At 39.4% G+C, this 24051-nt stretch overlaps 2 protein-coding genes and 1 long non-coding RNA gene across 8 annotated transcripts; 1 reads left to right on the top strand and 2 right to left on the bottom strand.

Moving 5' to 3' along the window:
* Positions 1–1038: 1038 nt before the first annotated feature.
* On the bottom strand, positions 1039–15484 carry nxf1a (nuclear RNA export factor 1a). Of its 5 annotated transcripts, none has more exons than XM_031749222.2 (22): positions 15064–15484; positions 11483–11542; positions 10840–11047; positions 9403–9562; positions 9229–9312; positions 8856–8960; positions 8557–8637; positions 7366–7435; positions 6947–7035; positions 6706–6813; positions 6463–6572; positions 3847–3883; positions 3444–3512; positions 3276–3331; positions 2978–3085; positions 2734–2792; positions 2531–2646; positions 2398–2440; positions 2220–2298; positions 1655–1837; positions 1511–1571; positions 1039–1396 (listed from the first exon to the last, which is right to left on the bottom strand). In XM_031749222.2, exons 1-22 carry the CDS (start codon positions 15116–15118, stop codon positions 1358–1360), a joined length of 1980 nt encoding a protein of 659 aa, XP_031605082.1. In that variant the 5' UTR covers positions 15119–15484; the 3' UTR covers positions 1039–1357. The 5 variants fall into 5 exon arrangements, with proteins under 5 accessions (XP_031605082.1, XP_039475209.1, XP_039475214.1 ...); XM_039619275.1 differs by lacking the exon at positions 15064–15484 and adding an exon at positions 14315–14425; XM_039619280.1 differs by lacking the exon at positions 15064–15484 and adding an exon at positions 12715–12748.
* On the top strand, positions 11801–20864 carry LOC120442590. Its single transcript, XR_005614792.1, has 3 exons — positions 11801–11927; positions 18060–18304; positions 20732–20864. It is a non-coding gene; the product is annotated as an uncharacterized LOC120442590 (long non-coding RNA).
* On the bottom strand, positions 17355–24032 carry si:ch73-22a13.3 (inositol-trisphosphate 3-kinase A). Of its 2 annotated transcripts, XM_031749405.2 has the most exons (8): positions 23949–24032; positions 22898–23808; positions 21549–21633; positions 20816–21029; positions 19954–20158; positions 19760–19861; positions 18390–18461; positions 17355–18280 (listed from the first exon to the last, which is right to left on the bottom strand). In XM_031749405.2, the coding sequence occupies exons 2-8, from the start codon at positions 23759–23761 to the stop codon at positions 18032–18034; spliced, it is 1791 nt and encodes a 596-aa protein (XP_031605265.1). In that variant the 5' UTR covers positions 23762–23808; positions 23949–24032; the 3' UTR covers positions 17355–18031. The 2 variants fall into 2 exon arrangements, with proteins under 2 accessions (XP_031605265.1, XP_039475223.1); XM_039619289.1 differs by lacking the exon at positions 23949–24032 and having other exon boundaries at positions 22898–23939.
* Positions 24033–24051: the final 19 nt, after the last annotated feature.

Genomic DNA, 24051 nt, shown 5'->3' with positions numbered 1-24051 from the left:
ACGTAGACAAAAACCGGAAAAGGAACGTGTCTATCCAGGCGCCATTTTTAGAAGGTCAGCGTTTTTATTTGTAAGACACTGATTATATATTTTTTATTCAAAGATGTGAATATTTACATATAACTGTATGGAAGGCAAAGCGATATGGAGGATCAGAACTCACAAATTTTGTCCTTTTTAAAATGTAATATACACACACACATACATACATATAAAATTCTGCTTCAGTGTGTATCTAAAAGAAAATAATAAAATGGAAAAAAGATAATTTGTGATTTATCTCCATTTATTTTTCTTGCAGATCGTTTTCACTTGTTCTTTAACCTTAAAATTTGTTTTGGTCAATTAAACTGGTTTTATTTAACAAGAGTTCTGTAACTCCAAATTTTTTTTTTTTTTTTTTTGTATTTAACTTTGTGGTTTTATCTTAACTATATTTAATATTATAAACATAAGGTAAAGCAGTAGTAGTATCATAGGTAAGGCAAATGCAAATCTACAGCATATAATTAAATCTAACACCCTAAAGCAAATACGAATTAAGGCCAGCTTCCCTCAGCTGCTCCCTTCCACACCTAATAACACTTTGTTTAAACTATCTGTTCTCCCTCCATTTCGCATGTTCCCACTTCAGACTCGACTCCTCTTTGTCTCCAAACTGCTCAACCTGAGCTCTCTCCGACATACAAAAAAAAAAAAAAAAATGTTGATTTAAATTAACCCTTTAATCTGGACAGCCATTAAGGAACTAAAGCAGCACTGTAAATAGTTCCATACTATATTTTTTATGTCAACTTTTTCCACACATTTATATTTACCTGGATAAAATTTTCTGATACATGACGTCATCCAGGAGCAGCACCACTCATGTATTATTTTTTTTTTTCCAATGAAACTTATCAATTTTACATCTTTCAATAAGTTGTATTTATTTAAAATATTTTGACCTTTTTGCTGTAAACAGAAACATAGTCAAATTATTGGTCATTTCCCCCTCACTTTCCCACTCTTTTCTAAAGTAGCCTTGAAGAAAATGTATCAGTTGTGACAAAATATATTTTATTGTTAAACATAAAGAAACAAAATCAAGATGAGCACATGAATACAATTGGCCAATGGCCATATCCTTTATTCCTATAAAAATTGTGTAGTGATATCTATACAAATGACCAAAAACTAAGGTTACAATAACAACCAAAAACAGTAGCAGAATGACATTTGGCTGTTAAAACAGTTAACCCAAGTAGACTTGATCTACTTTATTCGTAATTAAACAAAGTGAGAGAATAAAAGAACAAAAGCCATAAATAAAAGTAACTGCGCTTAAGTTTATTTCACAGATATTTGATTCCACTCTTTATTTTATGAAAGCTACATCAGGAATCTTTCCTTCAGCCTGGAAAGAGAAAGCAAAAGGAGATATTTCAAAGTCATGGCCTCACAATCGTGTTTCTATGTTGATTTAAAGACAGAACAATTATCATCATTATTATTATACAATTTAAGTTACCTTCAGCTGAGTAAAGATATGCGCTGCTCTGCTGAAGTCCCATTCATTGTCTTGTAGACACCTGTTAAAGATGCATGTTTAGATATTTAAATACACAATCATACACAAGACCACAAAAAGATATGTGCAGGAAACAAAACGTACTTCTGTGACCACTCCAGGTTCATGCCAGACTTCTGTGAGAAAGCTGTGAGCATCTCTTGCTGCTGTGCAGTGAGGGTGGGGACAGGGCTGGAAGATGGAGTCGGGGCAGGAGCCACAAAGGCTCGGCGGATCTCCTCTGTTGTGGCCATTCGAATGAAAAGCTGGTCGTTGACAATGCACAACCTGTCGCAAAAGAACCACACACAGAAAACATAAGGTTATCTGGATGTTTCTGTTATACACAGGAGAAGCTAAACGTCCTCTTTGTTTGTTGGTACAATTTCTGATTAGGTTCATCTGCCATACAGTCTGCTGTCAGGTTCTAGCAGGAGACGCACGCATGTAATATGTTTGATATATTTAACTTGACCGTTATGACTCTCTGACTCTAACACAGCGTGTTACCAATTTCATGAAATGCACATTTTTCTCTAGTGATTGGTGGGTCCCAAGTTGTTGCAGACTGGTCTCAAGGTTTGTGTGACTGAGGCATAACAATAAACAAACACTTCGTTATGCACCACAGGAGGATCATATAAACCACCGGGAGCTCAGTAAAACTCACCCAGAATTTCCTGCTGGGACTGTGATGAAAACTCGAGAGAAGGCCATTGTGGATTCTCGCGATTTCCCATCAACAACAACTGAAACCGACAACAGACAGACAACAAATTAGTAAAGAAATCAACACGTATGCCCCTTTGTTCAGAACCAATTCTAAAACTCTGACTAAAACAGCTCACCTTCTTTAAAAACTCCACTCACTGTGAATGACAGTAGTGTATTCTGTAAATGGAAAACATGTTTTGAGAGAATTAGAACAATAAATTGCTTCAGAGGGAAAACGTCAAGGTGGATGACAGAATGAAAACCCACCGTGTAAGTGTTCACATCAATCGTAAAGGAGGCGATGTCGTGCTGAGTCTTTGGTAGCTCGTTGAGGAAAGCCACCACGTTCAGTCGTGTATGCTTCAGCAGTCGAAAGCGTATCGCTAAAGAAGTCAAAATTTGGAGAGGGAAAACATGAGGAGACGTCTCAAATCCCGACAACCTCAATTTAGTCAGTGAAAGATACTCACTGGAGTCTTTGACTCTCTTCAGGTTTCGACTGTCTTTGTAATACTCTCCCAGACTGCTCCTAAACAGCAGAGGGACAAACAGACTCAATCTGACTACTGAGAGATGTTAGGGCTGGACACAGAAAGAGCAACCCATGCAAAGATCTTGTCAATGAAAAGCTTAATTCTGCTTTGTTGATGAAAACACCCAAAATATATTAATCAGAGTAGCAAGTTATCTACAAATGTGCTTTTGTGTCCTCACCTGGAGGGGTTCTGGGTGGAGTAAGGTGTTGTGATTGATAATGATGCTCCATCATGATAGGCATCCAGGAGTGGCTGTCTATCCCCCGAATCATAGATACTGTAGTACCTGCAACACAGTCACAAGCCATGAAGTTAGTTTCTGTGTTTGTCCTTCTCCCCCAAAAGTTCTTTCGTTAAAAGCTAATTAAAATTAACAAATAAAAACACTAATTGTTCAGTGGGCACATAATCAGTGCACCAACTCTAAAAAATTTCAGGGTTTTCCTCATTACAAAAAAGGAAAAGGAGAAACTTACTGTTGCAAGAACCGAAGGATGACCGCCTTGATTTCATCGGAGCCAAAACAGCTGCCCTGGATAGTCACACAGGAAAGCATTTGTACAACCCAGATTAAACTAATCTAGTTAACAGTAATATAGACACAATGCTGAATATCAGTGAGTAAAACTATACATTCAGCTAACCTTGCAGGGGGGAATAGTGGTGGGCGTTTCCACATCAAATCCAATCGGTGGAGGGAGGTCATGACCATCCTAAAGTGAAACCACACACAAAATTATCGTAAAAATTTTGTTTAACATCAATAAAGCGATACAAAAACTAAAATATGGAGATGTGCGTATCATATGAAAGATAATGACCACTTCAGGGTTTCCCACAGAACGCATGAAACAAAACTACTCCGATTTTTTTTGTCATTTTGGCCGAAAAGAACAGAAATGAAGAACACCAACAGATTCTTCAGAACATGACATTTATTGGAGTATTCAAAAGGATTTTATAGCATCTTTAGTTAAAAGAACAACTAAATAAGGGAGAATGACTTCAAAAATAGTGAAATTTGGAGTTAAAAATGTGGGAACCTACCAGTCTGAGAAGCCGGGGAAACCTCTGGCGCACAGCACTGGTATGGGAACAAAAACCAAGAGCAGGAACGTTATCGTCACAATCCATACCCATACACACACAAATAATGCTCATTACTGTGGGTATAACTGACAGTCACACCTGCTGATCCACTTAATGTCATTTTGTGCCTTTCAGTTGAATTTTTAAGACACTACACTTTGAGGATGAAATTAAAATGTTTCATTACAACCAGTGTCACAAAGGATTTAATCTTCTGTGTGTACAAGGAAATCCACAAATCAACTTAGCGTTTTCGTCCTTCTCATATTTTTTGCTGTGCTCTTTCGAAGTTTCCCGCGCTGAAGTGTACTTACCAGCTGGTATACTCACCCTCTCCCCCATTTTGGTGACATACACAGATCTGACATGGAGAAGCAACACAAGCACACTTTTCTAGGAGTGCACACATACAAACATGCAAAGTCCCACGATCTACGAGACCACACCAGGAACCAGCAAACACATTCATTCTGAAGTAGTAAAATAAAGAGATTATGCATTGCTGGGAGAGAGGTGGTTACAAAATCTCTGGCCAAGATGTTGGGGAACAGATGAGTCTACGTCACCAAGAAAACAAAACAGGTGAAGTACAGTTCAGTGACATACTAGCAGAAGTAGCCTAACATTCAGAAGACAGTCACTATTCATCATTTGGGTGATTTTCATCAGTGTCTGTGCCCACGATTATCAGCAATTAAAGCAGACCTGAGAAGAGAGCCGAACGACAACGACAGCAGGTCTCTAAGAGAGCTTAGCCTAGCAGTCCCGCCGCTCATTCTGTACTCATCCCCTGCTGCAAAAGTACGAAATTTACCAGTTAACTTTCTCACTCTGAAGAGTAAATCAACTTTCTCTAAGCTTTTTTTTTTTTTTTTCCCCAACTAAAATTTGGGGCCAAGCCTCTGGTTAAAGAGGGACTGGGAGGAGACTGTTAATCATGACGTAGAGTGATAATCATCTAATAATAATTGAGCTTTTTCGTACTGGTCACAGCCATCAGAAACTGGAAGAGGAAGTGTTTTCATGTTGGGGGTTTTTCTGAACTGATTTCCAGTTCAGAACATATTTTCTTCAGAGATTTTGTCACGGATATTTGCCAAACTCTCCACTTCATTCACAGAAAATCAGAGGCCCATTTTAGGCAAAAGAGATCAGACTTAGTGGGAGTGTTTTCTCTCTTTGGCTCATCACTGGTCATTGATAATGACATTTCCCCCTCCGCCTCAGCCCAGCAGCTTTACCCTTGAAGTCCCGTCTTCTTCACTTCATCTCATCAGTGAGTCTGAGCTCACAGGGACTGAGGCCGAGTAATCGTGACTGTGCCTGCCTTAGGTTGTCCCAGGGTTTCGAGGTGGGATCTTACCCGTCATGGGCTATCCAGCCTTCCATACTCGCCTGATACGTGGGCCAAGTGGGCAGGGGTGCTATGAGGGGAGGGGACACACTGGCTGTGGAAATTTTCTTTGTTTCATCCAAAATTTGTCGAGATGAAAATGGCTTGCCCACTCTCCAACAGAGAGTCTACACTTTTACAGTACTGCTCAAAATCTCATTGTGGATCCCTGTTTTTGAAATAAACCAGAAGTGAAATGCTCACTTTTTTTTGCTTTTTGTTGCTGTTTTTGTTTTTTTGTTTTTTAATAGCATGCTTCTTATCATCTGCAGTGTGACAGTGTTTTTAGAGCAGCTTATGGGATAAGTAACCACAATGTCAGCAGGGGAGTACTAGGCAGAGCGCCGCCTAGAGTTACAACACACAAAGATGAGACCAAAGCTTGAAAGGAAGTCCCACAGAGAAGCGGAACAACCGTCAGAAAGAAGTAGTATTGCTGTTCACACTGCAGAGGGTTTAAGCAAGCTGAAAGGAAAATAAATTTTAACACTGTGCAAATTTACTGTGGTCAGATGTCCTCTCAGCAACTTTTGAAAGTAAGAAATGATTAGTTTGCAGTGTGAAAAAGAAACGTTAATCATTGAGTGGGAAAAACATGTTAAAAAAAAAAACATTTAAACACCCACAGATCCTTGATTATTTAACGCACAGCACATATCTGAATACTTGTGTAGGTCACTACAAGTGCATAGGTATATGCACAACCGCATGGATATTTAAAAGTCTGTATGCAAGTAAATCTGTACATAAATGACAAATATTAATCACTTATTTCCATTTAGGGTGTTTTTAATATTCCTTAACACAGTGACAAGATCAGAAAGCTTATGGTGTATTTAAGTCAACTGGTACGTCTCTCCTGTGCACAGTAATTGAAGCCCTTAACTTTAAAAAATGATCATATCTGCGAGTTACAAACTCAGGACTGTTTATTTTCTTCCAGTGTTTCACTCACAGAAAACACAAGTTGTTAAAGGTTTTATGAGTTGGCTCTGCTTGGTCCAAACGTTCATCCTCAACTGCTGAGCAAAATGGTTTGTTACTTTACAGCCATCTTAAACACAAACAGAGGTAACCGATCTTGTTTTGTAGCATCCCGCGTCATACTCAGACAGCCACACACAGTGACTGAATTATTTCCGTAAGAATGACTTTTTCAATCTCGTGAATCACTGACTGACCTAATGTATGAGGCCTGGTCCTTGAAGACGTCACACAGAGGGTTTCGAGTTAGCCACAGCTCCACCAGCTTCAGGCCTTTCAACTTGTCCAGCTCCCGATCAGACTTTAGCTGGAGAACCACACAGAATCAGGAATTTTTTTTTTTTTTTTTTTTTAAATTGCAGAAACATACACACACAACGTGCAAAGGACCACTAGGTCATGTCTGTTTATACTTCTACAAACTGAGTAGTCAGTCTCACCTCATTTTGGGAAAGATTGAGCGTCTTCAAATTGGGTACCTTGGTAACCAATTCAGCTAGTTCATCCAGTTTGTGAATACGGTTGTTACTCAGGTTTAAGGACGTCAGCTGGCAAAATGAGACACAAAATGACAATGAGCACACTTAAATGTGACCCATTACTTTATTAGCAGCTACAGTAGATTGTACAAGTGCCTGTGCTTCTTTAAGGGGAGAAAAAAAAGTCTGTCACTGCACTAACCTCAGGAATGTTTTCTTCAATGATCTTGATGACAGCTTCCATGTTAGTCTTCCTGTTCAGGATCACTTCAATGTTTTGGGACACCAGGTCTGTCATGTAAGATAAAATTAGCAATAAAATACTACACAAACGTTGAAGTTTTGTTTTATGTGGCAGTAAATAAAGTTCTGCAAGGTTCAGTTTCACAGGAGGATTGATTTGATTCTTGGTGTAAAACATCACTGGAAACCATTTAGAACAGGCATTCAATCGCCATTTCGCACAGATGCAAGTATTGTAATAATAATAATTATAACAACAATAATAATCATCATCATTTCTGTAAGGCTCGTCAAAAACTTACTTATAAGTATGAACCATGTGATCCTGGTAGCAAATGTATGTAAAAAAAAAAAAAATTAAAATATGCGTATAATCACCTGGGTCTGTTCGAATGTTGTTCAAGTCGAGTGCTTGCTGGGAGCCATCAAAACGTTTTGCCATGCATTGCTATCAGATAAAAACAAGAATCAATACATTAGCCTCCAAAACACCAAAAATGGTCACAATAGCAAAAGAATTCTCCTCTGAACTCTCTCCACCACTCAGGTCAGTTCACTTCTGTTGAATCAAATGCAAAAAGAGTTTACCAATTTAATGAAATGAATGCAGCAAAGCAGCCACCACTTTACCCGTTTGCTCAATGCGTCCAAATATACCAAAACAAATAATAAACTTGTGGTACAGTCATATAAAAATTTCCAATATTTATAAACATTTTTTTAAGGTTCTACTAATGCTCCTAATCACTTCCCATAGTTGCAGCTTTACTCTGAAAACACCTAACAGGGACAATACACATTTACAGTTATTATAAGTAGTGTTTGGCTAGACTATAGCAGCTATTGGTAGTTCAGTGGTCTGCTTGCTTGAGAATTTAACATGTATATTCCCAAAAGCACCAGAAGGTGGTGCTTTCTTCCTTTTTGTTGTGTTGAGTGGATAGCTGTACACTCATTAGTAAGTCATTTTATCGTTGATGTTAAGTGCATTATAACAAAGTCCCAAACCTTGTGGTTGGTTAGTTTGGGGCGCTCTGCCTTTATGCTTGTGAAACTGAGATGCCGTCATTTTAAATCATGCCTTACCACATTTAGCAGTAACGGGTGAAATGTGTATTTAGTGAACTTTGTTTTCTGCAATTTCATTCTAAAAATGTCTCTGCAAACAAGACAAGCACCATACTTGGCATTTTTTGACAGGGAGTCAGGTTGAGACGATCGGTTAAAAATGCAGGCTAAAGGCCGCCTGTCTCCAACTTCTTAGAGATATGACAAACTTTCACTTTCACTCATGACATCTGCATCACTAAAATGAAAATGCTTTGCTTTGAGGTTCTATAATTCTGTGACCTAAACTGGTAAACTGCATTTAAACGGACGAGCTATTAACATCGCTAATAAACAGAGTTAATGTAAGTAAGAACGACACTTTAACAGTGTACTTAGTACCAGAACACCAATAGTTTGAGCAACAGACTCTCACAATGATTAGAAAAACTCAAAGAAATTTTGAACATTACTTATGAGGCTTTTAACTACAATCACTGCCCCCACTCGGGTGCTTCCTACCTTCAGGTGCTCCAGGTGTTCAGGCTTCAGGTCAGAGAGGAGGAATGACGGTGGAGCACTTTTGTTGACGTGCACTTCGACCTTGAAGAAACACAGATGGAAAATGACAATAACTTAAGATTAAGATTGTTTGATTAATGGTTATTCATTATCTTGTTTTCACATTCAAGTAGGTGGATAAACACTCAGTAGCAGCACACCAATGATCTGTGACCTTAAGGCAACAGCACAGCAGAGTACAATGGGCGTGAACAGTACACATGACACAAATACCTATCGATATTATTACACCAACATACCTTATAACCATCGGTGTCTGTGATCTTATGTGAACACTTGTGTAAAGCACTGGCAACAGAGGAGTCATCCACATAGAAATGGACCCTGTTATGGTCCACGTGGTACTGGATAAAGAGGGGACAAGAAAAAGAAAAAAAAGAAAGAAAAAATACAATTAAAATCTCCTTAAACTTAACTTACTAATTTGACTACATGGGTACTGCAGATATTTTCTGAATAACTGTATAGGCACAAAGAATTACATCATTTATTTTATCAGAACACAACATATAGAAACCTTTAAAATCTTACTCATATATTTGCTATTTCAAGAAATATATAAAAAGGTATTAAATCTGTTTATAACTAGTAATTATAAGTGCTTAAACGCACCTGTACAGGCGTGTACGTAACGGAACAAATGTTCTGGAGAGCTGTGAGTAGCCACTTCTTGTCATATTTTCTTCCATGTGGTATCTGCAAAACATACAAGAAGCAAAATATAATTTCTTTATAGGTTACAAGGTGGTTTCTTTGACTTCCTGGGGTGACTGCAATGATACACACCGTTACTTTGTACCAGCCCGATTGGTTTTTCCCTCCTCCGCCACCTCGGTCTCCTACTCTGAAGGGACCACCCCCTCCACCTCTGCCTCCACCTTTGCCTTGTCGCCTGTCTCTGTCAAACCGTCCATCTCCTTTCCTAAAAGGTCTTCCGTATGGGTTACTGGGGAGAACACAACAAGGCAGTATATATTCAGGCATATGGCCACACAGGAAAAAGATACAATGCAATTTTTAAATTCTATCATTCAGTATGCCGTCTTTGTACAAGCAGTTTATTTATCTGTTATCATCATTGCAAATGATGCCATCTGCCAAAGATTAAGTCACAATTTTGCATGTGAGGCGCTTTGATAAACTACCAATTTGTTGTGCCTATCTAGATTTTTGTAATCTGGTGTGTGTGCAGTGCAGAAGGGCTAGAGGTACCAGTAGGTCGGTCTTGCATTGCAGTGACTTATCAATCATATATCTCCTTCTTGCTATCTTGAGATTCCTGATAAAAACCTCTGTAATTGCTTTGTTTACTGTTCTGACTTGTGTTCCTATTCTAGTTCAAAACCAATTCCATCATTTAGGGGTAGACTGCAGCAAGTGTGGTTATGATATGCACAAGCAATCACCAGTGTGCCAACCACAAACATTACATGACTTTGCATCAGGTCGACAGGACTCAGGTTTCAAAATTATACGGATACACTCTCTGTATTTTTCCTTACATTCAGTGTTGCTTTAACCTATTGTTAAGGCCCAACACAGATTTCACACTCGTAGTTCTTATTGTAGTAGACTTAAAATAAATAAACTTTTCAGTACATGGTGGACATTACCTTCCCCCCAATGTTTGCGAAACAGTCACATGCATGTACTGGCAGACCATGAGACACAGACAGGCAAACTTATTAAAACACTGCTTTACAGTGGCCTCCCTTTTTGTTACCTGGAATATTCTCCTTCATCAAACCAGTTTTTCATTCAAGATGTGGAAACTAGAAAAAAAGTCACACTGGATGCAGGACACAAGCTGATATTTTAATAATTTCATTTTATAATTTTTAGCTGACTAACAAAATCACTTATTTTTTCTCAGTTCACTTTTACCGTTTCAGTCCTGTTCACTTTCACTGTGGTACTATTGATGTCAGCAAAGGAACAGAAGTGAAAATGGTCTGGTGCTCTATTTTCTCTTCCTGTGCGGGCTGTTCAAATGCACCTTCTTTCCTACAGCTTCACATGAAATCCTTCTTTCCTACAGCTTCAAACACCTAAGACCTTGCTGTTCACGTGTTACTCACCTTACAAGAAAATTATACATTGTGCAAATGTTCTTTTCAGTTTAAAGCCATTAATTGTGTACTTAGACTAAAGTATTACTGTGAGGAGTTTATCAGACAAACTCTAGTAAATGCATTCAATGAAAGTGTAAGTTATAACACTTACAATCTGTTCTGGGAGCTGCTGTCCTGAGAGCCATCACTCATAGTTACGTCTCCATCAGTATCGTCAAGCCTCGACCGTGGTCCAGGACCTCCAAACCCTCCTGAGTGGTTTCCACGCTGGCGGTCTCTGCGAGACCTGTCATACCGGCCCTTGTGAGGGCCTCTGCCTTTACGGTTGCGAAACTGTGGTGCGGTTCTGTCATCATGCTCTGTAAAAGAGAAAGTAAGTTAGCTCACAACCTAAATATCACATCTCAGCTACAAAATATGAGCAATAATAACCCCCCAAAAGGCATAGGTTATCAGATAAATTAAATCAGCTACTGTACATGGACTAGATAAGACTGAAAAGAGCTCAAATGACTGTTACAGCTTGCAATGTAAACATTAATGGAAGTTTACAATTTTAAAGACACTGCTCTGTAGCAGATTTTAATTAAGCCTACACTTTTGCAAATTATGCTCATTTTTAAAAGTCCTTTAAATCTCCAAGACAAGACCTGGTCTTGCTGATCTCTGCAGTAACTCTTTGGACTCATTTTTACCAGTGAAATAATACAAATATTCATGGCGTGGTACTGGGTAAACATGTGTCCAAAAGGTCACAAAATGACACCTCCGAGATGCCTTCGACATATTTTTACCTCCGTGAACCATGAAATCGGTTCTTCTGACCTCTCTCCTCACGACAAAGTCTCTAAGATCTGTGGAAAGATCGTTAAAAGTGCAGTAAGTTTAAAGCTGCAATGAACGTGGCTTCTTACCATTGTAGTAATGACCGCCGTCCGCCATATTTCTCCAATAGTGTTGGATAACAATCACAGCCCAGAGTGAAACAAAAAACAACAATGCTACTAGTGGTGGTTATTTTCCTTGTTTCACGGCACTCAAAGCCAAGGCTGTCGGAGAAACTCCAACATCCCGGGTGGACCAGCGGAAACAAAGGTGACCGCGACGTGACTGTCGCCTCGTATCTAGCAGCTTAGCTTAGCTTCCCCTGCCGAGCCCAAACGAGAAGACGAAGCCGGAAACACAACTGGGTTCTCTTCCGGGGCAAGAAAAGGGAGCGGACAGCTGAAACAAACTACGGTGGGATTATGGTCGAGTAAAAAACAAAAAAAACAAAAACAACATGCAATATACAAATCAGGCTTTGCTAGCGTTAGCTTCGACCTAGTTTTGCGTGTATGAGCAAAAATTATAGCGCGAAGCTTGATGTAGGATATCCGACCATTTAAATCATATTACAGCCAATCATAAACACACGAACCTCTTTAAAAGGCTCACCAACTTCTGTATTTCCACAAAGATGGGGGATAAAACACAGACAGCTGTCTTTTAAGTTAGCCAACGGGCCGATCTGTTGTTGTTTTTTTCCAAAGCTGCGCCAGTATGCAAATGTATTTAAAACAAATCTACAGCGGTATCAAAGGGTATATAAAATGGGGTTATCTTATTTAGCAAGCTAAACGTTAGTGAAAAGTACCAAATTTAACTTAACGCCCACACTTATACACACTGTTTCTTGTTTATTATGAGCAGGTGCAATTGTAGCGAAACAAACCTCACCTGAGATTACCCCTGAGTTAACACTGTTCAGAGAAGCTGTGTGTATGTTTGTTTTTTTTTCCTGTAGGTGCATTTTTGATGTACTGGATAAGGAAAGCTACTGGAATTCTTCCATATCTCACACATTAACACTACATGCCTCCCATCATGTTAACATATTATTTACCACCTGTACTGTGTCATTGAGCCACTTGTCATTGAGCCACGACAAGCCACTTGTCGTCTTATAATACTATGCAAAAGTCGTGAAGCAGCCCTGATCTTTATATTTTCCTAGGAAAAATAGGAAGTCAGCATTTGGTCTTACCGCACTTATTCTTAAACATAGCCCGATCCCAATAGTAATTTCTTTAAGTGGTCCTCGGGAATAGTTCTTCAGCCTTCTTGAATAATATTCAAAGCTCTTTGTTTGATGTTGGCTGTCTTTTGTTCTGTTCTCTGTCAAGATGATCACTGCTTCAATAATTCCGCGCTAAGCACTCTGGGGAGGCCAGTCCATGATTGATAGTGTTCCACTGTGTTTTTTTATATGCTGGATCTCACTCCTGACCACCTCTGTACAAGTGGATGATGATTTGAACCAAACATTTCATATTTGGATTCATCACTCAATAAGCCATGTTGCCACTGATTTCCACTCCAGTTCTTTTGTAATTTGGCACACCTCAGCCTTTTCTGTATTATGTGTTTTTGGACAGGCTGCTGATAACAAAATGATGGATTCTTTGCAAAGTTGTCTGTTATGAGCAGAGGAAACACTGACTCATCCCTTGAGTTTTGGTTTGTTTTTATACTTGAATGAATCATTGGTCAGTGTTAAATGGCTCAACACACAAAAAAATCTGAAAATGGTAAGGTACAAGGATTGGACTGAAAATGAGTGAGAAAGTAGCCAATGTTCAAAGAAAATTTTAATGAGGCTTTTAGAAGTCCTAGTGAAATATTGTTTAAGACCAAAATATATATTTAAAAAAACATCAAAATGAAGGCTAAATAAATTAGGGGTGGCTCAAGACTTTTACACAGCTCTATACATTTGCTGTCTGTCATCTCGGTTGTGGGCAAAAGACTTGCAACGGACAAATAAAGGCTATCTCATCTCATCTCATCTTCCTACATTTATTAAATAGTTATTAATTCTATTTATTTTACTTTTTTGAATTTGGAATAATTATTTTTGTATGATATACTTATTTTGCTCATTTTTTCAACTTATTTTTTGTCTAATTATAATATTTTTGTCATAACATATTACTTTTCAGTAGGCCTACTGTAATTATTGTTACAGTATTTTATTAATTATTATAATTTCTGTTGCTTCTAACTTTTAGCTGGTCTAACAGTGTTTAACATATTTTTTAAAGATAAACTGGATCTTATCTTACTGACAGGCATTTTGGATATTTTTCCATCAGACAGCAGGCACCACAAACATCCACTAAAACATGGCCTTCATGAAGGGCAGATTTACTAAAGAGATGGTTACTTTTGTCTTCATGATGAACTCGAAACTAAACGTATATTAACTCGTGATGTATGTATATTACAATACAAGGTAAAATAAGACTCAAATGATCTTATAACTAAAATCTTCTATTGATTTCTAAGACTTCTTAATCTATCTCTTCTAAAAACTATATTCGTTAAATTTGAAAATAATACTTTCAACATCATGTAACACCGAGACCTTTGATAAAAACAGACTCACATTCATTTAGATGTGTCATTTCCTAAACCTACAGAAGTTTTTATTCTAATTTCAGCGCTGCACAAATCATATCTCAGTATGTTGTTTTGACCAGCTGTCAGTAATCCTCTAAATAACTGGAAAGTTCCCGTGACATGTGCACAAAAGACTGACTTGTAAAAAGTAAGAAAAAAAAACACAGTTGATATTAATGACTCACTTCTATTGTTTGTGCCACTGAACACCAAGCATAAAACCAGGACCTCCCATAAGTGGAATGCAGCCATTATCGGTACTCATTATCTATTACTATCTACAGCGACAGGGCAAATGATCTGCTGTGAGAAATGCCTGTGACAGAGCACTTTCAAGGCAGGAAGGTGCAGCTGGAAGCAATAACAATAATGAGGTCCCAATAAGCCCTGACAGTGAACCAGCACGGTTTCTTAATACTACCAGAAATGTCACAGAATGTCATAACAAGCTCTTAATATTTTAATTTTTGGAATTGTCCGGAGTTGCTTACTTTTTATTTATTTTTGTACAAACAGTGCACTTTAATATAGCCTATCAGGATTGAAAAAGGAGTATAATTTGACACTATTTCACTCAAAGGAACTTTAGGATAGGCTCAGCTGTACAATCTGTGTTTTATCACAAATCGTGACCATCCAGGTGGTTCTTTTGCCTAAGTAACCAAACTGCAACTGAATATATATTTAATTAATATAAAAAATATATGCATTAAAAATATTAGCCTGAAGGCTTCCGTTAGCATCACACCAACTAAATTCTCTGACCAGGTAAACAATAGCTACAGCTTCCTCCTCGGTAGCATGCTTATTTATTTTTAAATATTCAACGTTCAGGCAATATCTTTCACAATGTCTGTTTAAAACACGAGGGATAGGCAGGTGTAAGCGATTAGACGGTAAACGAAGCCGAGAGAATAATGGGAATCAGACTTACCATCATTCACCACATGTGTCACCACGGCCAGGTTGGGGTAGCTCCTCTGAAACATGACCACTTGGTCCTCTCAAGACCACTTAATCTCCCAGTAAAACTTACTTTCTCCTTGAAAAACTCCTTTTCACAACAGCACCAGATTCTTTGTCAGCCTTCTTGAGCGAAATTTGAAGTTTTTTCTTTTTGGGCAACTTTGTGAGCAGAAGCTAAGGCTAGCTTGCAGCTAGCAGCTACCGTTCACGTTGGCTGCGTATCCTGCCAGGCCAAGTTTCAATATTTACCACTAATTTTTTTTTACCACCTTATTGCTTTTTTCCATAAAAGTACAGAAAACGTGTCGTTTTAGCTCCTGTCAGTCGGTCTCTCCCGCTCACTTTTCTCCTGATCCTCCAACAACACGGCGCCACCTGGCGAAACGAAGCGTCTGACTACTGCAGCCTGAACGCTTAAACTGCCACAATATTAGCATACAAAAAATATATTTAGGCATATGTAAGATTTTGTACTTTTTTATGGCATTTTTAAAAATAGATATTTGGCTTAAATAGTTTTAATATTAACAAAGTAATTAACTTAATTTAATTCAGGCATCTATTTGTCAATCATACACAAATTATTATTAGGTTGTTAAACAATAACAAAAGGGGAAAAATGTAATTTTTCTGCTGTATTTCCTGTTGTTAACTAAAAAAAAAATCCAAATTTAGTCATTGTCCTTTTTAACAATAGTCAGCGATAACAGCTCCAAGACATTATTGCAAACTTCTGCATCTTAATTTGTGGTCTCTCTTTTAGAATTGTCACATTTTAATAAGCCAAATGTGTTTTCAATAGATGAGATGGAGCCTTTAATTACTAAAGCTATAAATTTTCATCTTGACAGTCTACAACCACTAAAATGCTAATTATGATGTCTTAATGTCAGTGTAATATTGTCTCTTGGGCTAGATATTCCTATTTTTCTAAACTTTCGAACACAAAAATGTACTTGAATTTAGCTGATATAGACATTAAAGTGCATAAATCTGTTGAAACCCTAACCCTTGCTCTGAGTCTTAACACTTTGCTTTTGGAGAAAAGAAAAACAGGAATTTAAAAAGTAAAGATAGTCTGATTACTTTGTTATCCTCTGACGGACAGTATCAGTGAGAAACAAAAACATATTGTGATAGCCGAGGGTTCGGATCACCGATGATGTGTTAGACCTCACAGGGTTAAGAATTGTAATTGTTTTACTGCTTACTTTTCAGTTATTTATTATTTGACTTACTTTAAATTAAACACTCAGCATTATTTTAACAATACTTCAGATTTGCAGAAATCATATCATTCAGTCTTCTTCTTTCGGCTGCTCCCTTTAGGGATTGCTGCATCTCACTCAACCCTTTGCGTCCTCATCTTTCACACCACCCTCCTACATTAATATTTTCCTCCAATTTTTTTCTGCTAACCCTCCTCTGCACATGTCCAAATCATGTCAGCCCTGCCTCTATAACTTTGTCTCTCTGATGTGCTCATTTCTAATCCTGTCCATCCTTCAGCTCTGCCACCTCCAGCTGCACCTCCTGTATTTTTGTCAGTGCCAGTGTCTCACTCCCATCTTGTAAACCTTCCTTTTCACTCTCACTGTTCTCATTCTGTCACAAATCAGCCCTGACACTCATCTCCACCCACTCCACTCTGCCTGGACTCTCTCCTCTCTTGTGCCCCATCTGTTGCTTTGGATGGTTGACCCGAGATAGTTAAACATCCAACTTCACCGCCTCTGTTCCTTGCAGCTTCACTTTTACACCTGTTTTCACCTCTCCAAGCTCTCTTCGGCCTGCCTCCTTCTCTCACTTCAGATCATAATGTGTAAGAGATCAAGCAGGAGTCTCTGTGGACTCCTGCCTGACCTCATCAGTTCACCTGCCCATCACCACATCAAACAAGAAGGGACTCAGAGCCAATCCCTCCCCCACCTTAAACTCATCCGTCACTTCAGCTGAACACTTCACCACTGCCTCATGCAGTGTAATACATATATATGCTTTTTGGCTGCACCAATCCATCTCACTGAAATATTTTACTCAACCTGCTTTTTGCAATGATCGAATGGATTTGACTGCCCTGAGATTTCAGCGGTTAAACTCTCACTGCTATTTAGCATTTTATGTATTTATTTACTTTTTTGCATATCATTGTCTTTCTATTTGGACTTGGATGTCTGCAACTCATTGATCATTTTATGTAAGATGATGATAATAGTGACATGGATATATAAACACTCAACAAAAAGAAGCATTCTTATTTTAATTTTTATATATGTGAGGTTATTTATAGCCTATAAAACTGTGAAAAACATTTCAGCTGCATCATGTGTAAGTAATCTAAATACAAACAGTATAATAATACAGTACAAACATTGTGGCTGTGTTTTCTTCATCAGTATAGCTTAATCTGTACTTAACCCATGTTTTTTACACATACTGTCTTAAAAAAAGATAGAGCACGAGGCTGTTCAGCCTATGTGCGCATAATGAGATACCTTAAATGAGCTTATGTTGCAACAAAGGCAAGCTGTTTTAGTTTATGCAGACCAACCAAATTAAAACAAACAAGACAGAAGCATTTGTAAACAGATCTCCAGCAGAGTCATTCCCAACCCATGCCTCAGGTACGCCCCTGATCTGTAGATCAGATCAGATGTTCCTTGGATTGTCCGTCTTTTGCGAATGAGAAAACAAAAAGTTCTTTGTAACACAGTAGCTTTAACTGTCAGAGTATGTACATACCGGATGCACAACCACATATCTATGGATTTTTGGTACACTGAAGTCCCTTGTTCCTCTTCCTTAGCCCCTGAAGACACAATCTCCATTAACAAATCAAGTCTCTTCCAGCGAATGAAACCATTCCAAGTGTAACACCAGTCGATTCGTCCATCTCATCCACTTACAATTGTGTAACGACTGTCAAAAATGCACATTCACGGGCTTATTTGCTCCTCCTCACAGCTCTCCTCCTGCTGCCATGAGGCCACGCTGATGGCCTGGGCTAAAGATGTGACGAGAGAGGACAGACCGATGAGGTAGCCATCCTCCCTGCTACCTTCAGACCACGGGACGTTGTGTCGGAGCTCCTGCGAGTCAGGCAGAGGCGTCGTCTTTCCGAAGTCTATCATCCATACACTGGCCTTGCTGTGGTCGTGGACAAAGAGAAGCGAGCTGCCAATCACCTGATCGATTTAAAAAACATAAAGGTATTGTAAGAGTTGCTATGATGAATTCATGTGTTTTTTATTTATCGCACAATTGAACAAGATTCATCTCTACATGTAGACCAACCTCATGAGTTCTGAAAAATGGCGAATTCTTTAGTGCGTCACTCAGGGCGAGGAGTCTGGAGTGGTATGCTCTCTGAGAACACACATGGGTGGAGATGTTTAGCAACAGCAAATGGTGAAGCTATGATAAATAAAACGTTAAATGGGATCTATTATGCTTTTCCTTGTTTTTACTGTTACAACAGTGAATGCTCATCTTAGACATGGCCAAAGCTTTCAGATAACGAGGTCAGTGTATGTGCAGCCAGTTGGGCTGTAGGCTGCTCTAAGCACTCAGCGTCACCATCCCTGGGTCTCTTCACAGTTCTGAGTTTTTAGAGTTTTAGTTTCATTTTGGGTTTAAGTATGCTTTAAGTTGGAGTTGTTTCTCATTTTGCTTGAGTTACTTTGTGTTTGCCTGTTTATGAGATTTTCAAGTTGACTTATTTTACGTTTTGACTTTTTATTACAGTCTTCCGTTCTTGCTCACCACCTGGTTTTTGTTTATTCCCATCTTGCCCGTGTTCCTTGTGTCATGTTGTTAAGTCTCCACTTCTGTGTTTGATGCTCTCTCTTCAGTTGCATCCTATAATATTTTAATAGTTGTGTGTCCGTGTGCCCTCCCATGTGGTGTTGTTCTGATTTAGTTCAGGTGGGTCTCCTCGCTGCCCCAAATACCCCTGTGTGATAATTGTTGCTGTCACCTTGTCCTCGTGTGTTTTCCAAGTTTTACGTTTGTGTATTTTCAGTTATATTTTGGACTTTGTGGGTTTTTTTTCCTTTTGTGGACAATCTGCCAACATCTTTAATAAACGGATCATTTTTAGCTCATTCCTGCCTGCATTTGGGCCCACGTTCGACAAGTCATGATGACACTTTTTCACTCTTATTTGTAAAAGAAAGACGATGCCTTTAATATGGTCACAGCTCTGCCAGAAAATGCAGGTCTGCTTTCTCCAAAAATTAAGAGTGAGAAATGTGAATGAGCAGAAAATCCAAAAGTAATTTTACATTTTCTGATAGTTTTATTTTGTAAAGTGGTCGGTGTTGGATTATTCTTTCTAAATCTTGATTGAAATCTGTCAAGAGCAATGCCTGTGTAGTTTGGTCTGGTAAGTGTCTTTAGGTATACCGCAAGAACTTTGCACTTCTCTACACTTTTCCCTACCACCCCGACAGGTCACAGCAGATGTAAGTCCTCACCAGGTCTGGCTCCACTTGAGGTTTCTTTATCCCCACTTTTTCCACTTGTTTGCTCATTAAGGATTGCATTCATTATCAGTTTTGAAGTTGCCAGTTCTGTTTTCTTTTATCAAACAATTTTTTTCTTACTGCGACATGATTTCAGGTGTGTTTTCTAAAGGAAAAGTTTTACATGTTTGCAGAACTGACCAGAGTGTCCAGCTGGCTCCTGGTGAAGTAAAGCAGTGCCTCAGTGACCTGAGCTAAAGTCTGAATCTTTCTGAAGTCCCGCTGGATGCTACCATCCTCCATCTGACTCACAGAGACAGAAACAGATACTGTATCAGACTGATACTTTTAATAAACATAAACAGTGCAGTTCCTTCCCTGGCCTTCACTCCTACCATAACGCCCTCTATCCTGAAGCCCAGCGTGGACGTAGAACTGGTTGAATCCCTCCACTGAAGGTAGCGCCATTTGGTGACTCCCTTCTGTGCATGTTCCTCTGCTGACGGAGCAGAAGGGTCCATTTTCACCATCTTCTGGTACATATCGCTCCGCAGAGGAGCTTTGACACGAGCTTTGATTAATTCGTCCTCTTGGTACGTTCTAGCAAAGAAAATGTAGATATTTAGTTTTGACAAAGGGGTCATTCAAACTTTGTAAACAAAAGCACCAATATCAGACTGCAAATAATGATGTGATATACCACAGTGAGTGAAATTCAAGGGGAGGCTTAATTCATGGCCCTGAGCAGAAAATGTGATGTTTAGATGCTGAGGTCTCACTTAAGGCATTTAGCAATGTAAAACAGCCTAATAATGGAACTTGATTAGATTTTTGATAAGCTTTTAAGGTTTTTGAAGGTAAGACTCAATTCATTTCTTGTGGACACTAAGACGTATCTGAACCATTCAAAATGACAGTTCCCTTATCTGTCTGCTGACAGGGATCGCTCTTAATGACCAGAAGCTCAGGACCAGGTACAAACTGGATGTTGAAGTTTTAATGTTTTGTCAGTTTTTTGGGATTCGATATAAAAATAACCTTCCGCGAATAGATGTTAGTCATCATAGCAAGAACATGATATAAACACCTTATTCCCAAATACCCTTTCTATACATTAAAACCAGTGTAGCGTATTATTCATAAAATCTGAAATCTTGACATTTTCTCTCCTAGAAAACTCAGTAAGCCCTTCATGTAGCTGAAAGCTAAATCTTCTGCAATCAAGACTTGATGAGTCACCTGCAGAGGACGCCTTACCTGACTCCCATCTTGCAGTCCATGATGACGGGCCTCTTCAGGCCACTCAGCAGATCCTCCAGGCGGATATAGCAGAGCTCCCCTCTTGTTACCAAGCCATGATACTGTGGGACAAAGGGTCTCAGCGGGTCTCTCATCAGGCAGTCCAGGCAGTTTGCTTCCACTTCACTGTATAGTTTCAGCACCTCACCTCCTTTACTGACCTGGAAGTTACCTGATGACATCAGCAAACATCAAGAAGAGATGAAATTATTGTTCCCATACAATCAATAAAGCAATAAGTGAAGGAAGCAGAGTGATGGGTACTGCCTAAGTTCAGTATTGTAAACTTTTTCAAGACTGACACCTCAGTAAAGGTAATATTGAGCTTCACTGTCTCCTGGTTTTAACCATCCACAGTTCAATGACTAGCCCATGTCCTAATAATGTATCTTTTGAAACGAAAAAACTAAAACTAAGTCCGTGAAGAGCTGACATAATGTACAGTCACATGGATATTTACATATGAGTCAATGTGAGTTAATGCCGGCAAGCAGTGGTGATGACATACAGTATATCCTATAGTGACTTCAGTTCATATTTACAAGTCAAAAATGTCCTCTCGGAAAGCTTTGCAATCATGTAAACATCAATGTGTTAGATAGCATCATAGCTAGCATCATTTGGAAATGTGTTCACGCTGATTTCTGAAAGCCTGCACGTGTCTGTGTGGAAGAAACTGTAACACACATGCCTTGATGTCCAGCCAGCTGGACCCAGGAGCTCTGCCGGCTCATAGACCAGTGCATCATGGTCAGGAAGGTTTTCCAGGAGCGGCACTGAGGCATAAAAAGAAAAGCAGGTTACGTGAGAGGAGCATTCCTGTCTAGTAGTCATCCAACAACTATTATCTCTAAGGCCAGTTCAGGGTGTTCAGGGTGTGGAGAATACCTGCCATTTCTTTGTTAATAGGTAGGTGACCTATGTGCAAAGCACAAAGACAAACACCTGCAGGGAGTTTAGAGTGCCAAATTTACCTACAACAGGAATAGCAGCATGCATGCAAAAAGAAGCAGGGTAAGCCGGTTTGTTAATGTGAAGGGCTAAACTTGCTTTGTCAAAGTAGGAAAAACAGAGATGTCATTAATAAAATTAACAGCGACTGGTTTGTTTTAAGCCGTGGCAGCGTGGCAGCAAGTATGTGTTTTTTTACGCACGTTTGCACGAAATGTCAAAACATTCACAGTGAAATCATAGCTATGGAGGCACGTTGAAATTTAATGCTCTGTAACTTGGAAATGGTTCATTTGTACATTTCTTTTGACAAAAGCATAAAATGACTACATAAAATTCTTTGATTTCCCACTTCGGGGAGCCATGTAGTCACGTGGCCTTAACAAACTCTGAAAAATGTACTCCAACAGTATCCCAAACAGCTGTTTTCAACAAATAGAACATTCCTCAACAGTTATGATCTGCTTTGTATATACACAAAACAGTCTCTAACAGACACAGAGGTAGCCAATGAAAAACCTAAATCCAAAAGCGACTGAAGCTGAGCCAAGCATGTTCAGTAGCGCATTGTTACAAAATGAGAGGCTTGCAGTTTGGAGGAAATGTCTCTATTACGTCATATTTAAGCTCTTCAAATCATACACGAGTCCATATTAAACATTTAAACATTTTAAACCATGCTGGTTTAAAATGTTTTGTAAACTCTTCAGGCCTGCTACAGCCGACTGTCTGCTATTCAGTGTCTGACAATACAAACACACTGTGTTTAGAGCGTGCTTCCTATCATCCTCCCTCTGTTCGCTCTTTACTCTCATATCTGCAGCAGCAGCAGCGGCAGCAGCCAGGCATGCAAACACCATTCAAATCTGACTTTGTCAAAGTCCTCTTTCAAGCCCATGCAAATCAGTAGGACCACAGGTGCACAGAACAGTTGAGAAATATGGTTTTACTTTACTTCCATGGAAAACCAGAGCAGCCAGACACGTGAGCCAATGCTAGTGTATCAGCCAGGACCCCCCTCCCCCCAAAAATGAGAACATACTTTAAAGCTGCATCTGTGTATAATGTGTTGTTCTCAGATATTCTCACCTTCCTGAATGTCTTCCTCTTTGACCCAGCATCCTCTCCTTCACTAAAGACCTCGTCGCTCTCTGCGGAGGAAAGGTTGAGGGAAGAGGAGGAGGAGGTGGAGGAGTGCAGAAGCTTGGAGAGGATAGGATGTGGGGAGGACCATTGTTGTGTTGTGGACCCCTCTGTCATTCCTGGCAGTTCCTCCTCATCATTCCTTGTTGGGGTCTCCCTGCTGCTCTTTGTATCTCCTTCTACTGCTGAAATAGTCGATCTCCCATCTTCGTCTTCCTCCTCTTCTTTCCTCACTTTCTCAAAGCTGGAGTTTCTACCTCTCCAGTGTTTCCCCTCAGCATTTGCACATCCTTCATCATCATCATCATCAAATTCCTCTTTTTCTTCAGTCTCCTCCACCCTTCTTTTCCCACTCCATCTTCCTCTCTCGCAGCTGTCTGCATCGACCTCAAAGCTTCCCCCCGACCTCTCCTTCCTCCTAAGCTTCCATTTTGCCTTTAGCCAGTCCCTTGGAGATCTTGTAGTCAGCTCTTCGTTTCGTTCTGTGCTTTGAAGTTCTTCTCTTTTGTCTTCCTTCACATTTGTGGCATTTGCCTGGCAAGCCATGTCTGAATTGTGCTGATCATCCGACTCCTCGTCCTCTCCCAGTCCACCTATGCACTGACTATAAGGGGGGAAGCTTTTTGTTGACTGGAGACTGGGTCTGGATCTTAATCTGACCATCCTGCAGCTGCTCGACGGCCTTTCGCTGATCAACAGATGTTGATGCGTTTTATCCGATAAGGTGGAAAAGCAGTCATTCTCTACAATTTGCTGATTCTCTATCTCCATCTTTATCCCCTCTGTGTGGTTGTCATCTGTAGTGTCCATCTTTGTGTCGGATGTGACCCCAACATGTGCTTGTACGACAGCAAAATCTTTACAACAGATGCACAGTTTTGAACACATTTGAGGAAATGCATTCAAGAGTCTAAAAATCACTAGAATGACAACATTTTTTTTAAACGACAGAAATTGAAAAAAAGCAGCATTAAATGCTCACGTGTATCTCACTTACCTAACCAGTGTCCTCCACCTGCAAGTTTTCAGTTACACAAAGCTGTGTGCCTGTCAGTGAGCCACATCCCGTTCTCATTCTCTCTGCTGGTGCCAAATTTTGC

The sequence above is a fragment of the Oreochromis aureus genome, linkage group 2 (genome assembly GCF_013358895.1).
Source record: "Oreochromis aureus strain Israel breed Guangdong linkage group 2, ZZ_aureus, whole genome shotgun sequence".
NCBI lineage: Eukaryota > Metazoa > Chordata > Actinopteri > Cichliformes > Cichlidae > Oreochromis > Oreochromis aureus.
The sequence above is the reverse complement of the archived record's forward strand: the minus strand, read 5'-3'. Positions and strand labels throughout refer to the sequence as shown.

Excerpts from the sequence above, each read along its gene's own strand:
- nxf1a (XM_039619268.1), bottom strand. The coding sequence starts at position 12,480 with ATGCACCTACAGGAAAAAAAAACAAACATACACACAGCTTCTCTGAAC. Across the intron at positions 11,048-11,482 it reads CGATTTCATGGTTCACGGAG|AGCATGATGACAGAACCGCA; the intron begins GTAAAAATATGT and ends TCTCTTTTACAG. Across the intron at positions 2,441-2,530 it reads TTGATGTGAACACTTACACG|AATACACTACTGTCATTCAC; the intron begins GTGGGTTTTCAT and ends TTCCATTTACAG.
- si:ch73-22a13.3 (XM_039619289.1), bottom strand. The coding sequence starts at position 23,839 with ATGTGTTCAAAACTGTGCATCTGTTGTAAAGATTTTGCTGTCGTACAA. Across the intron at positions 21,030-21,548 it reads CCAGCTGGCTGGACATCAAG|GTAACTTCCAGGTCAGTAAA; the intron begins GCATGTGTGTTA and ends TGATGTCATCAG. Across the intron at positions 19,862-19,953 it reads TCAGGATAGAGGGCGTTATG|ATGGAGGATGGTAGCATCCA; the intron begins GTAGGAGTGAAG and ends TCTGTGAGTCAG.